Genomic DNA, 16,255 nt, shown 5'->3' on the forward strand with positions numbered 1-16,255 from the left:
TACACACAGCACACATACCATACACGTATACACACAGATGCGAGTCGAATTTGTCATTACTCGATTCGGAATTCAAGCTTCCTTTCGCCCGCCGTTTTTCATGTTCTCCCTCTCAACGCGATGCGGCTAACGAGATAACATGCGAAACAATTTCACGATTAACGCACGATTCGCGGCGCGGCGCGTCCTAGAAACTTCTGTCCGACCTCGGTCCAGCAATGTCCTTGCACCCGCTAAAGAAAGGCTCTGTGAAGTATCCTATTATAATCAACGGTTCCGTTTCTCTCTCTCTCTCTCTCTCTCTCTCTCTCTCTCTCTCTCTCTCTCTCTCTCTCTCTCTCTCTCTCGTGGCAAAGGCGGCGCTCAGAAACGAGCTCTCCGCGCGGACCGCCGTGTATTAATCTCACCGGATCTATCGCCATTAAAGGAAGAGAAGTGAAAAGAAAACTTTTGTTTCACCTTGTGTCAGACTCGTTATCTGTCGTGAATACGGTCGTCAGGCTGTCGTCAGAGGACGCATGATTTTAGAGCGCCTTCTGAGCTGCACGCTGACCGACACGCTCTTTATACTCGGTTCCAGTGCAGTCGGAACGCTCTCCTCTGCGGGTGCAGCTTGCGAAGCAGCCGGATGTCTCGTGAGGTGACTTATTGTTGTAAAATTCCGAGAAATCAAGTCCGCTCTTTGGAGACCGCGGCTGCATTTCGAGCTGCATCGGCGGGAAAGCGTTCAAGCCGTGTTAAAACCGAGTGCACATACGGCTTCGACGAGGTTTGGACGCTTTTCTCCCGATGTGGTTCAAGAAGCAGCATTGGACGTCCAATAGGAGAACTGGTTTCTGAGTCAAAGCTCGTTTAGACTTGTTCTCAGCACAGGTTGAATATTTTCTCTCGACACAACTCGCAAAGGATTCCGAGGCTTTGAAATTCCGAGATTTTGAATTTTTCCGGACTTCTGCAGCTTCGAGTGAGCCTCAAAACGGCTTAGACTTCTTGTGGAGGCGGCTCGTGACTGTCCAATGAGAGAACTGGGCTCCTGGCAATTTTTCAGAAACAGTTCTCTCATCGCGACCCAAAAACTGCTCACACTGAAACCGAGTGCACGTCGCTGCGAGGGTCAGAGAGCACACGAAAGTCTCGCGTCGTGCTGGACCCTTCGTCCGCGACGTCCGACATGGCAGGTTCGCCGGAGACGTCGAGCCCGCCGTATCACAACACTGGAGCTCTCTTCTGGACGCTGGGCGCGTCTGCGACGGTGAAGTGTGCCCCTTCGACTCGACGCCGAGAAAGAAGACCAGTCGAGTTGACGCAACAACCAACTTGGTTCCTGTGCAGGAAATTCGCTCGGAAGAGTCGGAAATTCCCCTCTTCGTCGCGTTCGTTGCGGTCATTGTCACGCTCACTCCACCAATCCTTTGTCTCCAAGCGCAAGTTTCTTACCCTCCCCCCCCCCCCTCACACGAGGAACTGGAAGGGCGGACTTAACTGTCGCACATGCGATCAGGATGAGACCACCGATGCTGTATTCCGGACGAGTCGCAGGCCATCGCTAAATATGCCTCCCTAATTCCAAGATGCCGATTTTCCTGGACGAGCGTGACCCTCCTTCTGCAGCTCTGAGAGTCAGAGAGGCGTATCTGCCGTTCGCCACGCGTCCGGAACACGGCTGCTGGCCGCACAGTTTTGCTTCCGGTAATTCGCAGCACTACTTGGTGTACGAGTCGCTCTCTTGCGGCAGGAACTATTTCAGCGTCTGTGAATGACTTCGGTATCGGCGCTTTCCCGGCGCCGCGCCGGCGGCGGGTGCTCGCCGTCGTGCCGTTTCGCGCGGGAGAATCCGACAATCTCCGCGACTTCGCCGCGATTTCCGCGCCCCGACGGAGGAGGAACGCGCACGTGAACGGCCACGCGAACGGCGAGCAGGAAGGCTCGGTACCGGCCGGATGTCTCGCGGACGACGTCACGGCTCGCGGGTGGAACACGCACTCGAGGATTTCGCATACCGCGGAGACTCGATCGCGCGCGCAAGACAACCCTCGGACAGTCGCCGCGTCGGCGCCGAGTGGTCGCGTTAGGATCCTGCGATTCTACCGTGCGGCAGACGTCCTGGAAAGCACCGTCGACGAACGAGAGACGGTCGGGCGCGCAACTCCCGAACGAGGAGATCCGGCCTCCGAATCTCGCGAGCATGTTCGGCCCAACCGGGCCGACGGGAGGATTCGCGAAACTGCGCTGTGGCCGTAACGAAACGCAGATGGCGGAAACAGGACGAACAGGTCGACGATGATGAGCGATCGACGCGAGCGCGAGCTGCCCGCGTACGCACCCGCGGACGACTCTTCATCTTGCGATTCAGTGGTCAATTGCGATCTAGCGAGGCAGGTCCAAGAAACGCTCGAGCTGTTCTGTCTAGAGGGGGTAAAGCCCGTGTCAGGCTGGTATTGGAGTATTAAGGGCTGCAAATTAGAAGTAAGAGTTTGATGGAACGAATAATTTTTATCTTGACTTCGCGCGAATATTTCTCTAGTTCGAATAACTGAGGAAGGGACTTGCCTCGCTAGACCAAAGGGGTGCGAAGAGGGGTTGTCCACGGGGGTCGGCACGTGCCGTCGGCGATACGGATGTTTCTCAGCGACAGGTAAAAAAGAAGGCAAAGTCATTTGGTGAAGAGGACCGTCTCCATCCGCGTCTCCTTCTTCCCTGTTCTTCTTCTTCTTCTTCTTCTTCAGAAGAAGAAGAAGAAGAAGAAGAAGAAGAAGAAGAAGAAGACGGGGAGGAAAATGTTCGTTCGCGTCTAGCTGAGTACACGAAGAAACGCAAGCAAGGAGACCGAAGTCTGTGAACGAATCGACCAATCGAGGATTTCGATTATGAGAGATTGGCGAGAAAGGTTGAATTAGCGGAGAGTTACGGTATTTTGGGCTTTTGCGGATATATTCGGCTTTGTTATTATTTTTTGTTATCTATAGCAATTGACGCGTTGGAACCGTTCGCAAGCAACTGGAGCAGAATCTTTAAAGGATTTACCACGTCGATGCACATCGTATGTTGTCGATGCGTCGCAAGATGTACACAAAGTACAAAGTCGTGCTTTTGGCGGGTCGAGCCGAGTGACCCGAAATACCGTAAACTGTCCCCTCACCGTAAACTAGCACACTCCCTCGCCTGAATGAACAGTAAAGTGCTCCGTCTAGATATTCTTACGTGCTGATGCGAAGAACCTCGCCGAACATGATCGAGCGAATCGTCCAACGAATTTCAGTTTCGCCGCTCACGTTCTCCCACGTGGGAACCGCTTTCAGGCAGCTTGGCGCCCCTCGCGGAGTCTCTCCGGGTCCAAGCTGAGGGGGAATTGTTGATGACGAAATGAAGGAGCGCGTATCGTCGCGCGAGGAATTCAGCCGGTGAAACGCCGGCGTCCGATCGTTCTTTCCCGATGTGAGAGAGGAGACCGTCGCTCTCGCAGGCCGCCACAGTGGCGTTCGCGGGCGCGGACGCGCCGAGCCGGGCGCAAAAGTGTCCTCCGCCGAGGGTGCGCTCCGGCGGAGCTGTTAGTCGCTTGGTAAAAGTCAGTCTTGTGAAGGAAGGATGAAGAAGTAGTGGCTGAACCGGGGGGGATCGGGCAGGCGCGCGTGTTAACTCTCCGACTCGTGCAACCTGCGTAGCCACGACGAGGGTGTTGACTCGACGACGATCGACGATTGGGGAGGGGCCGGAGGGGGTGGGTACGGAGCGTGTGTCGTGTATGCGCGCGTATGCGCGTGTACGTGTGCGTGTGTGTGCATGAGTACGGTACTCGCGTCTCGCAAGTGTACATTCCGGCTGATCGGCCCGTCGTCATCATCCGCGCACGTCCATCATCGCCATCATCCGGGCGAGGAGAATGACGCGAGCAATGATCGCGCGTAAACGAACGTACCGGTCCGAAACGCGTCCGGCCAGTCCTAGTCGGAGCCGTTGTGCTGCAACGACGAGGGCGCCGACTGCGATTGCGACGACTCGTGGTGATGATGATGATGATGATGATGATGATGATGCTGCTGCTGCTGTTGCTGCTGCTGCTGCTGCTCGTCGTCCTGCAACGGCGACGGCGTCCGGCTGCTCTGCGAGGTCGCGATGTCGCCGCTGTTACCGCTGCCGCTGCTGCCGTTGCCGCCGCCGCCGCCGCCGCCGCCGCCTCCACCACTACCACAACTGCCGCCACCACCACCACCACCACCACCACCACCACCACCACCAACAGCACTGCCACCACCGCCACCAGCACCAACACCAGCACCGCTACCAACACCGCCACTGCCACTGCCGCTTCCACTGCCGACGCCCGGGTTCCCGGACGACTCGAAGCCCTTCTGCTCGCTCGGCGTCAACAGATGCACCATGTTGACCGGCATCGGGAAAGGCCCGGTGGTGAAGTCGGTGTAGAAACCCTGCGACAGGTTGCCCAACAAGGCGTGATGCGGGTGGAAAGGGCCGCCGTCGTCCGCCGGGTGCGACGGTGGCAGCGCGGTCAGGCTGTGACTGAGCTGCGCGGTCTGTTGGACGGCCTTGACGTTGTTGTTGACCGCGTTCATGTAGTCGGAGTTGCTGGCGGAGCCGGTGCAGTCCCTCCGCAGTTGTTCGAGCTTCAGGCTCTTGCCGTACTTGCCGCGCACGTACATAAGCAGGCTGTTGTACGGTATGCCGAAAATCCGGCTGGCCTGCGACGTTGTCATCTTCTTGTTCCAGACCTGCTGCAGCGCCTCGGTCAGCTCGGCGTTCGTCCAAGACCTGGGCGGCCCACCTCGCGGCGCGCTGTGCTGACCCTTCGGCCTGTCCATCGGCAAACCTCGGGCGGTCGGATCGCTCCATCGACGCGGCGCGTCGCCGTTGCCCCGGTACTTCTTCGGCTTCTTGTTAGTGAGCGGCGAGTGATGAGCGCCCAGGCCGCCGGCGCTGAAGAGGCCGTGCAGCGCCTCCTGCTTGAAGTCGTGGATGTCCGCGAGTACGCTGCTCCTGTCGATGCTGCCGGCGTGCGGGAAGAGGCCGGAGCCGAGGCCCGGCACGCCGTCCAGCGATGGGAATATCGCCGCGACGGAACTTCGCCGCGGCGGCAACGGCGACTCCTGGCGTTGCTGCTGCTGCTGTTGCTGCTGCTGCTGGTACGGGTGACTCCTCACCGACACGTGCGGGCTGCCCTCTCGCGCGAGGTGACTCTGCGGCGGCGGTGGCGCGTGCGGTATCTGACCCTGCGGATGTCCGGGTAGCCATTGAGCCGCCAGTTGGCCGAGGCTCGTCAGGCTAGTCAGGTACTCGTTGTGATGGTGCGGCGACGTCAGCGACAGCGTCGACATCGGCGGCAGGCCTGCCACCGAAGCGGCCGCTGCCACCACCGCTGCCGCGGTGGAGACGTCTTGAATCGGCCCGTCCGGGTGCAAGAGATTCGAGCCGGTGAGCGGCGAGCAGCGGGGACTGCTCGCTGTCTCGCTGCCCTCCGTCTTCATGGTCTTTCGGTGCCGGTCCAGCCCGTTCGGCGACGCGGACCTCTTCATCGATAGATTCTCTGCGATGTCTTCTTGGTGTTGCTGCTGCTGGTGCTGGTGCTGCTGCTGCTGCTGCTGTTGCTGCTGTTGGTGCTGACGGTGTTGTTGCTGTTGTTGATTCTGCGCGTCTCTGGAGGATTGTTGCTGGTGGAACTGAGGCTCCAGGGGAGGCTGCTGCTGCTGCTGCTGCTGCTGCTGCTGCTGCTCTTGCTGAATCTGGTGCTGACTAGCGCTGAGGTTAAGGCAACTCGGCGACAGGCTCGAATTGGCCAGCGTGTGGTTCCTGCTGAGATCCTGCGGCACCGTCTGCACCAGTTCCCCGGACCGCCGGCGCGGCCGCGCCTGTTTCCGACGCGGCAGCGGTGAGCTGCACATCTCGCGTATCGGATATTGCGTCTCGCGTATTTGGAAGCTCAGCTTGAGCGGCATTCTACCGTCGCGATGATGGTCCCTCGATGAATGGAACGTTGGGTTAGGTATCGTCGTCGTCGTCGTCGTCGCCGCGGCCGCCGCCGCCGCCGCCGCCGCCGCGAGCTCCTTCGCCGACGGCAACGGCATGTTCTCCGAGGCGTTGTCGTCCTCTTCAGGGCTGTCCTGCCGAGCGCCCTCCGGCGTCGGCGGCTCGCCCAAGAGACTCGGTGTCTCCGGCGGCGAGGTCATCCTGGGATCCACCGATGTCAGGATGGGATCCGTCGGTATCGCTACAGGCTCCGACAGTCCCCGTACCTGCAGACTCTCCGCGGCCCTGATCAGTCCCGGCAGCTCCTCGTGACCGACCCGCACCTCGCCGCGGTACATGAAGTCGATCAGAGCAGCCACGTCGTGACCGGTGAAGTCCTTCAGCACGATCACTGGGTGCTTGCACGGGTGCTCCGAGAATATTCTCTCGAAGAAGGGACTGCAACAACAGAAAATTCCGCGATGAAGACCCGCGATCTCGCGGCCCCACGAGTCTGGAGTCCGCGGCGAACGGACAGCATGCGGCACAGAGGCGCGAGGAGATGCGGATTGTGACAGAAGTTGCTTGCTGGCTTGCTTGCTTGCTTGCTTGCTTGCTTGCTTGCTTGCCCACGCTGGCTCGCGCCGGGAGTTCTGCAGAGGCGAACGGTTACGGGACGGAAGATTGCTCTTCAGCGAAATCGACTCGTGCAAACTGCGACGAAGCGAACTGTTGGAGGGCGGCTAGCGTTTGACTGGCAAATGCGGTTGCCAGACTTGAAAAGTGAAAGGTTCGAACAAACTTAAAAAAGCTGGAAATGTAGCTTGTAAGAGGTTTTCCCGAGGAATATATCGATAGATGAGAAGTATTTGATAATCTGGACGTTTTTATTTGGTATTACTTAGACAGCTGGGCATTGACGCTAAAATATGGACTGTTCAGCTGAAACTTTAGCGGCTGGCAATCCTTGCAATCCGGTATAATTTTGCTTGCTCGATGCTTGAAACAACAGAGGAGAATTCAGCTCAGCCGCCTGCACAATTCGCTCGTGTCGCTCTGCGCGACGTTTCTCAGCGTCTGCGCGATCGAAAGATCGGAGCTTCGAATTTTTTTCACTGGCTCGAACTACCCTCACGCGGGGAGTTCGTCATCTGCGAAGTCATCGGAAACTGGGAGAAGCACGAAGATGTCCGGCGGAAAAATTGCGCAAGCCCACCTGGGGGCGTTAATGCTTAAAGGAAAAGAATCACAGATTCTGAATTGCGGAATCGCGATGCGGACTTCCGCTGGCTCCTTCGCGCGCGAGTCATGTCAAGATAAATAAATTCGTTTAGGACATTCAAACGAGAGCATGTAGTTCCTGGGCGATTTACTGCGAGCGCACCATCGACGATTTCGTACATTGTCACGATGTTGTTCACTTGTACGCACCTATCTTATCGCGTAACACGTAACAACACGTAACAACGACGTGAACGCACACGATGTACGTTGAAAAGACTGATCGCGTTTTTTCCTCTGGTACGTTCACTATCAACCTCACATACGTGGCACATGTTATCTAAAGTACTGCACTCGCCTATTTAACGCGCGCTTGTAAAAATGCAAAATTGCGCTACGTTGAGCGGCTTTCAATTTAAACGTAAGAGCGAAGCGTGTTGAAGGATTTCAGCCACACGTACACGTGCGTGAGAGAGAAAGAGAAGCGACACCGGCAATCTAACCCAGCAAACAAATATCCACGAGTCTCGATGAGATCTTCGACGGGCATAATCATCCGTATTTCATTCTCTCACACACGCAAAACCCAGGTTGGCTTCTGCTTCTGCGTTTCACTGGCAGGACACCGCTCACCGTTCAAGGGACGCACACCGCGAGAGCAGTGCACAAAGTCTGTTTGCAAATAGCCCGATACCGACTAACGGAAACGGTATGAACATTTGCCGTGCCGGAGTGCATGCGTGAAAATGCGCAAGCATGGGGCGCGCGAGTGACGTTTCCCCTGAAAATTCGAGCGCGCGTTTCGGCACGTACAGCGGCGGCGTGCAGTTCGAGGAAGTTTCACAGCGCGCGGCTATTTGTAACGTTACATGCATCATCTCGCGGCCGGGGAACGTGGCGTGTCTTCGTCGAGTAAGACGAACGAACGAACGGCGGGCAGAAACCGCGGGCAAAAAGAGCCACCGCAAGAATTAGCGTTCCTTCTCCGATCGAGCGACAGCGAATCAGGATGGTACAAGACTTTCGCTCGTTGTCAACTTTACGTCACACGCGGCCCGCGCCGCGCGAGAGCGAGAAGAGCGCGCGCGCGCGCGCGCGCGCTGCGGTGGTATCGTGCATAGAGCGAGGAACTCTGCTCCCCTCCCCCCTCCCCCCGCCGTCCCCCCGGAGCCGGAGCAGGTAAACCACGAGAAGGAACGAACGGGGAAGGAATTTTTCGCGCGTAAGAAAAACGGTTCGCCGACAAGAACCGCTCTCGCTTTCAAAACGCGTCGCTTCTTTCGGACACGTCGCATGCTTCCGCCAATCGACGAATATCGACCGGTCGTGCTTCGTCCGTTGCAGTCGGGACAGCCACCGGCCGGACGGAGGGATTTCATAATCGCGAGGTAAGCGGACAAAGTCCGCCGGGGAACTTGAACCTTCTTGCCACGAAACTTGGCGCTTCTTTTCCCGAGATAAAGCGCATCGTCCTTTTTTCCTTGTTCTTTCTCAACACGCGCTATATCGGCGTATTTTGTCGCGACGCGGCGACTCGCAGCGTCCTCGGATCTATCGCGCGTGAGAATTATTTTTCTCTGCCGATAATCGCGTGATTGAAACATTGGGAGATAAATTTCGACAACCATTTCTCATAGAGAGCGCTTTACATCTGAGACAGAAATTGGAAATTAATCGCTACGACTGGGTCAGCAGACCAGCTCTCTCTCTCTCTCTCTCTCTCTCTCTTTAATCGCGGAATCGGAATACACAAGTTTATTCGCATGAATTTTTCCTCCCTCTGAAAGGACACACAAAGAAACACGCGATATTATTAGCTCACCTACGGCAATTGCTCGCAAGCTATTGCAGACTATTGGAGAATTACCGTTACCATCGGTAAAAGTCTCAATAGCCGGTCCGCGACACAGTCGGCCCTTCAGAGACTTCCAGCGTGCAGAAACTCGCTAATGCGGGCGGCTCGGCGACGTGCGAAGCGAATCGAAAGCGGGCGATCCGATTCGGCGACCTGGCTGGTGGAATCGCGACCGAACGGGAGACATGCGTGATTTACCTGCAGGCACTGAGGACGACCTTGTGCGCCCTGAGGCTGCTCTCGGCACACACCAGGGTCACGTCGACGAGCACCTCCGATTGCAGCAGCGCCTCGAAGGCCTGTAGTATATGGTTCTGATGATTGTTCCAGCGTAGAGAATAATGCGACATTTTTCTTCCGCCGCTGGCGTCGTTAGCGGAGCCGCCACCTTGCTCCGCCCCGTGCTCTCTCGTGCCGCGTCCTCGTGGTCCTGCGTGGTCCTTCCTCTTCCATGCACGCACGCACACGGCCACGCACGTATCGCGAAGGTGGTTCTCCCTTTCTCAACTTCTGCCTCTGCCGTTGCCTCGCTAACCTTGCGCCCTGCCGTTCTCCTGAAACCCAGGAAATGCCAGACGGTCTGGTAAGGTCGAAAATCGCCCACGACTGAATGGTGAGATCCAGCGGTCGCAAAATGGCGCTCCTCAACTTTCTTTCTCGAAAGCCCTCGAGAGAGCCCGAAGAAATCCCCGCACTGTGAGCTCTGTAGCATACTAGAGTGTCTCCGAGAGAGTCTATAACAAGACTGTAGCGGAGTATTCAGCGTCGGGAATTAATTAGTTGTCAAATTTTGCGCCAGCATTATTGTAGTATGAGACATTAATTTTGTATTTATACGTATGTTATACTTTTGTTCTCTTTTCCATTCGCTATTATTGATATGTCAAACTACTACGTTTTTATATTGATATGTACGCCGAAATTCAAAGCGCGATGTAAATCGAGCGATGTAAATATTGTAATAGATAACACAACATTATTTATTATACAACAATATATAATGATATAAACAAGTGTGTATATTATTTGTAATCTCTCACTGCATACTTCATTCATTTACTTTATATATCCTTATGTACAGCCTGATTCATTTACTCCTCCTAGATACATTTTTTCACTTTGGCTCGCTCGAACGTCCGATTTATGTATCGAAAGAAAATAGTTTCATCAACAACTTTTATGCCATCATTTCTGTCTCCTCGAAGGTGAACTCCAGTATATTACAGAGGTCACTGGATCTACACAGACGTGCGTCCTCTATATCTCAATATATATCGGGCTGCTTTCGCGCAATATCGCGCCAATAGGATGAGCGAACACATTTGAAGTCTAATGTTTTGAGCGATCGTCGCAAGTTGCCGCGGCACTTTCCATCATCGGCTCGTGCCGGCAGCTCCTCCTCTCTCCGAGGAACTCGAAACTCGAGAATCCTTGCAGATTCTTTATCGTTCGTGCGGCTTGATGCCTCTAGCGAGTGATTTACTTTTCCGAAAACAAACGCGCGGTCACGCCTTTCTACAGGTGAAGCGCGAAATTATCGCACCAACGGGGAAGAGCCTTTTCTCTCGCAGGATTAGAAGTTAAATAAAACGAATCTCGTGATATTTAGAAATACAACGAAGCGGGAAGAATTCCGATTGAGAATTTTCCGCGGGACCGTATGAGGTTCCGCGCGTCTTCCGGACGGACGATCCGCGCGGAGAATTCCCGTCGCCTCGCGCGCAAGAAAGCACACAAGACCGCAGCGAATACGAGCCGCTCGCAGGAGATGACATGCGGCCGTTAATTATTCAGCATCCAGCCGAACTCGCGATAATTATTGAAGTCGCACCTCGTGCGACTCAACTCCGAACATTTCAACGACGTCGGCACTCGTTTCATCGACTATCGAGGATGTGTATGTGTATGTATGTGTGTGTGTGTGTGTGTGTGTGTGTTTGCCTATAAATAATTTCGCAGCGCACCGAAGAAGAGGGGCAATCAGAAGCTGGCAAGAAGAAGAGAGGCGCGGCTCACGACCAATTTGCGCGTTTTCCGCGGCATCCGTCGCCGTAGGTATCCAGCGTCGCGAGAGCGAAAGAGAGAGAGAGAGAGAGAGAGAGAGAGAGAGAGAGAGAGAGAGAGGGAGAAGGAAGAACAAGAGGATCATACTCGAGACACAATCCGTGTATAGTATCTCTCGATGCCTCAACTCGAGGAGAAATCAAATCGCCGCACGACGATATGACGCCCGAAAATCCGCCATTCGACTGATCCATCAATCGCATCGGGATTTCCGCTCAACTCGAAGGATTCGAGCGGCTACGAGTGAACCGTGACTTTCTCGAACACTCCGGGATATTAATCCGGTGTATCCCGCGTTACTTTATATCGCTGACTGCTAACATATCATCTCGGAGAGCAACGGAGAGAGAGAGAGAGAGAGAGAGAGAGAGAGAGCGAGAGAGAGAGAGAGAGAGAGAGAGAGAGAGAGAGAGCTTCGTCTCTATCGATCATCCGTTAAATTACAACGATACATAAACCTCGTCGGCGTAGCGCATTACACTCACCGGGAACAAGGTTCTCGCTTTATTCCTTTTATTCGCGATGCACACGCGGATGACCCTCGAATTTCTGTGTATTGCGCGCGACGTAAACCGTATCAATCGACGTGCGAGAGTGATACGGCGCATCTCGAGTGAGATGGCGCGCGCTCCCTGCCCCGGCAGTACGCGCGTTTGTACGTTTATTTTATAATTAAAACATAATTAATGCAAAAGGTGATAAACATGTGTGTGTGTGTAAGCGCGAGCGATGTGACCTGGAACGAGCGCACTACTGCCGCTGCCGCTGCTGCTGCTGCTGCTGCTGCTGCTGCTGCTCTTCAACATCACGTCACTCGCACACGTGCGATGGCTTTGATTGTGAATTGCATCCTGTAAAAGAATCGCCCGTAGTGCGCGCTCGATAAATCACTCCGGACGCAATTACATTAACAACAATGCAATAACGATAAAAATAACGAATTTGTTTCATGAGGGAGATAGAAAGAGAGTGAGAGACGGGTGGAAGAAGAGAGAGAGAGAGAGAGAGAGAGAGAGAGAGAGAGAGAGAGAGGAGATAGGGAGGATAAAAGGGCGGTAGGGAGGAGGGTCAAAAATGCTTCGCGTGTGAAACGGGAGAGTTCTCTCAAATTGCGCTTCGAGTAGTCTCCATGTGAAACGAATATCCCGGGCAACATCCCACGCGACTTTGTAGCATTTCGGAAAATGAAATCGAAGCGAACAGGGACAGTGGATTCTCGACGCGGCGCGACGCGCCGGCGACCGTCGAAAACTCGCCATCGCGCGAAATCGGCGTCGGCGGCGCTAAATAAGCGGTCCGTAAAAGCGGCACCATTGACACGGGCTAATTAATTGCCAGCTGACAAGTCTCTTACGATCGTAAACAATCTCTCTCCCCCCCCCTCTCTTTCTCTCTCTCTCTCTCTCTCTCTCTCTCCCTCTGGTAGGAGAGATTGAGGTAGGCACACAATGAACTACAAACAACAAACAACAACGAGGTGCGCGAGCTTGCGTGCTTACGAGCGAGCGAGCGAACCAACGAGAACGATCGAGCTCCGATGTCTCGCCGCGGCAAAATCAAATAATCGAGAACTCGCTTTGCGACACGCCATCGTTCTGCCTTTTCCCTCGAGCGCGCGCGACCTTTTACTCCGCGCGATACGCAAAAGCGGCGTTAAAATGCGTACGATCGCGTCGCGCCGTTTGCTTTGACGAGAGTCGCGACAGACGGAAAAAAAACTTTTCCTCTCTCTCTCTCTCTCTCTCTCTCTTTTCTCTCTCTTCTCTCTTCTCTCTCCTTCTCTCTCTCTCTCTCTCTCTCTCTCTCTCTCTCTCTCTCTCTCTCTCTCTGTCTCTCGCCATGGTCGGAGTCGCGAAGCGCGTTCAGGGGAACCGTCGGACCGGGATACGTCACTGTGCGCCGTCGAAAACTCCCCTGCAAGTTTGTTGTCAAACTCGCACGTGTTCGGAAAAAGCGCGGATTTACGTCGACTAGTGTTCTCTCTTTTTCTCTTCCTCTCTCTCTCTCTCTCTCTCTCTCTTTCCCTCTCGCAACGTTGTTTTTTACACTCCTTGCACCTTTCCTTTTTTTATCTCCGCGTCCGTGCCCCGAAGAGGTCACTGCATGTTGCGCGCGCGAACTATTAGCCGGCGCGGTGCGTGGCATCCTTAACTTCGTCGAGCTAGACGACTAGTGTACGGAAGAGAGTTGGGATTAGTGTCGGTTCTCGCGGTATCTCGGAAATAACGATTGCTACTGCTGCTACTACTACAAGTGCACCGCTGCGATTACCGTCACTACCACCACCGCGGCGATCGGTGGCACTCGGAAGCCCGACGTTAACGAAGATACGTGACAATCCGGTTAGCCGATTGATGAGATCGCGGCTCTCCACGTGCTCTCGAGCTCACCTTCAGCTGGTGACTCGGTCGGGCCAGCGAGAGAGAGAGAGAGAGAGAGAGAGAGAGCGCCGGTGAGAATTATTAATCGTCGCGTCACGTTACCACCCTTCGACCAAGGGCGAGTCTTCGCGCGCTACTCGCCAGCTACGGCTGCTACGTCGCTAAAAGCGTCGCGTCGCGACCAGCACGCACAAGGCAGGTGCGCCTTCGTGGACGACGTCGACTTAAAATCTCGACCGCAACGATCGCAATGATAAATACAGAACGTGCAACGAGGCCTGGATGCGCGATGATCGCGCGGACCCGAACAATGGATGTTGCCGGTTGAAGGTTGAAGCACCGGTCTCGCTCGAGCGGATCTCCGCGATCGAGCTCCGCGCGATTGGATCTATCTGGCTAACTCGATTCGTCGTTGTGCGAGACACAAATCCACTTCGTTAACGCGGGACTCGTCCCGCGAAATTACAATCTTTTCATCCGGGACCGGGGAGGTCTTGGAATACTCTTACCCTTTTCGGACACGTCATTGATAGCAGTGAGACTGACTCATCGAGGCGCGTCGTGAGCCGTTGAGGAGTCTGCGCGCGTATCCGCAGATTTTGCCGCCACTGAGAGCAACTTTTTCTCGAGGCTGATGCAAGTTCCGAATCGAGCGCCAACAGAATGCGGAAACAAAAGAGAAGAGCAACCAAATCACACAACCGTGACCCACAGCAGGCTCGCGCGATTCTTCCGATGCACTCGCATCATGGGCGTCACACGTCACACTGATATCCCGCGGACTTTGGTGTCAAAGGACCACGGCACCAAGGCGCCGCTCGACAACGCAGCTATTTCGCGCGGGAAGACTCTGCCGTATCACAGAAGCTGTACCACGTGGGGCCGCGCCATTGTGCGAGTGTGTGAGTGCGAGCCGGAGTTATAGGAGTGCGTCCCGGAAAGGTGGAATAAAAACCGGACGGAAGATGGTGGAGGAAAGTTGCACTCTCGCACGTACCGGCACGCACGCACGCACTTTCCAATCGCAATTACGCGCAAGAACAATCAGCCACGCGATAATGTGCGATAATGAAATAAAGTTGTATCACCGGTATCGACGGTGAGAGAGCTCCGTGAAAGATCGTTAGATCCGACCTCCGCAAAAAACATCTCACCGCGACGAGGCAGACAGGGAAAAAGAGAAAGAGAAACGAGGGACGGCAAGATGAACGAAGACAGACAGAGGGAGCGTGGTCTCTTTAAACGATCAGCTGATTCCTCACTATCACCCACCGTACAACTCGACGAGACGACAATGCGGTTCACAAAAGCGCACGGGTTGCGAGGGGCCGCCGGGGCGGTTGGTTTTTTTTCGGAAACGCAGGCCGAAAAAAATCGCACTCTTCGCAGGGGCACCCGCGAGCGTGTGTACGTGAGCGTGTTTATGTGTGTGCATGCGTACGTGCGTGTGTGTGTATATTTATATATATATATATATATATACACATATATGTACGAGGACACGTTTCGAGACACCGCACCAAAACTGGCAGGAGACGCGTCGCGCGAACACTCGTGGGCGAATTCCCGCGCTGCTGCAGTCGCCGCGTGTACCTCCGGTAAACACCGCGCGCGGGTAAACACTGGCTTTCGGCTTTCCCGAAGTCGCTCTGTACGAAGGCTCGCCGCGCGCCGGCGGAAAAGCCAACACCGTTCAGGCGAGCGGACGCGCGCGCGGCCGGCCGGCCGGACACGGGGCTCGCGCGCGCGCGCGCGCGCGCGCGCGTTTTCACGGCGACGGACTCACGCGGGGGTGACACGACACACAGAGAAGAGAAACGGCCCGGAGGAACACGCGCGCGCGCCCGCGCGTGTGGGTGCGCGGCACGCGAGGGGGTAGCCGAGAGAGAACTGACCGTATCGTGCGGGCTGCGTGTGCAGCATACAGAGCGGCGTCGGCGACGGCCGGTGAGTGAATGCGCCGTGACGTTAGGCGCCCCTCCTAAGATCCCCGCCCCTCTCGCTCCTTAAACCTCACCCTCGCCCCCCGTCCTCGAGCAGTCGATGTGTGTGCCTCTTTCTCCGCAAGGCGCTCACTCGCTCGCCGGTTAACCCGTCGTCTTCCCCCCTCTCTCCCTTTCGCTCTTTCTCCCTCCTCTCTCTCTCTCTCTCTCTCTCTCTGTCCCTCATGCGCCTTCACCCTCTCTCTTTCTCATTGGTTCTCACTCTCTCTTTCTCCCTTTCTCTCTCTCTCTCTCTCTTTCTCTCTGTGTTTCTCCCTCTTTCTCTCTCTCTCTGTCTCTTTCTCTCTCTCTCTCTCTCTCTCGCTCTCTCTCTCTCTCTCGCTCTTTCCCTCGCTCCCTCGTGCACGAACCACCCTCCTACATTGCCCCACTCTCCCTTCGGTTTCTCCTCCGTCACTTTGCCCCGCGCGCCCCTCCGCCCGTCGCAACCCAGCGCGCACAACTCGCGCTCGCCCTCTCTCTCTCTCTCTCGCTCTCGTCTTCGCCACCCCCGACGCTTGTCCCGTGCCGCTCCAACCAACGCTCGCGGACCGCGAACTACCCCTTTCCTTGCTTTCTACTTTGGGGAGAGCCGCTTGTTCCGATGCGAGACGCGCCGCTTCTTGTTGCCCTAACCCGTCGCCCTCCTGCCTCCCGAGCCCCCCTTTCACCGTGCCGCGCGCGCGAGCGCGGCCTAACCTTCTCCGTATCCGCGAAATCGCCGCGCGGTTCTTCGGGGGTATCAACGGTGGCGAAAAGTTCGACACGCCGTACGAGAGAGCCGAGAATCTTTC

General features: G+C 55.6%; 1 protein-coding gene across 1 annotated transcript in view; it reads right to left on the reverse strand.

Annotated features, from left to right (window-relative positions):
- Nucleotides 1–302: 302 nt before the first annotated feature.
- The window catches only part of lov (BTB/POZ domain-containing jim lovell protein), an 18,746-nt gene continuing 2,793 nt past the window's right edge, over nucleotides 303–16,255 (reverse strand). Inside the window, exons 2-4 of the mRNA XM_025307998.1 lie at nucleotides 9,233–9,588; nucleotides 4,301–6,417; nucleotides 303–4,174 (exon numbers count right to left, since the gene is read on the reverse strand). Coding sequence (XP_025163783.1) covers nucleotides 3,942–4,174; nucleotides 4,301–6,417; nucleotides 9,233–9,384 — 2,502 coding nt within the window. The 5' untranslated portion in view covers nucleotides 9,385–9,588 and the 3' untranslated portion in view covers nucleotides 303–3,941. The remainder of the gene's footprint in view (nucleotides 4,175–4,300; nucleotides 6,418–9,232; nucleotides 9,589–16,255) is intronic.

The sequence above is a fragment of the Harpegnathos saltator genome, unplaced genomic scaffold, assembly GCF_003227715.2.
Source record: "Harpegnathos saltator strain DR-91 unplaced genomic scaffold, Hsal_v8.6 scaffold133, whole genome shotgun sequence".
Taxonomy (NCBI): domain Eukaryota; kingdom Metazoa; phylum Arthropoda; class Insecta; order Hymenoptera; family Formicidae; genus Harpegnathos; species Harpegnathos saltator.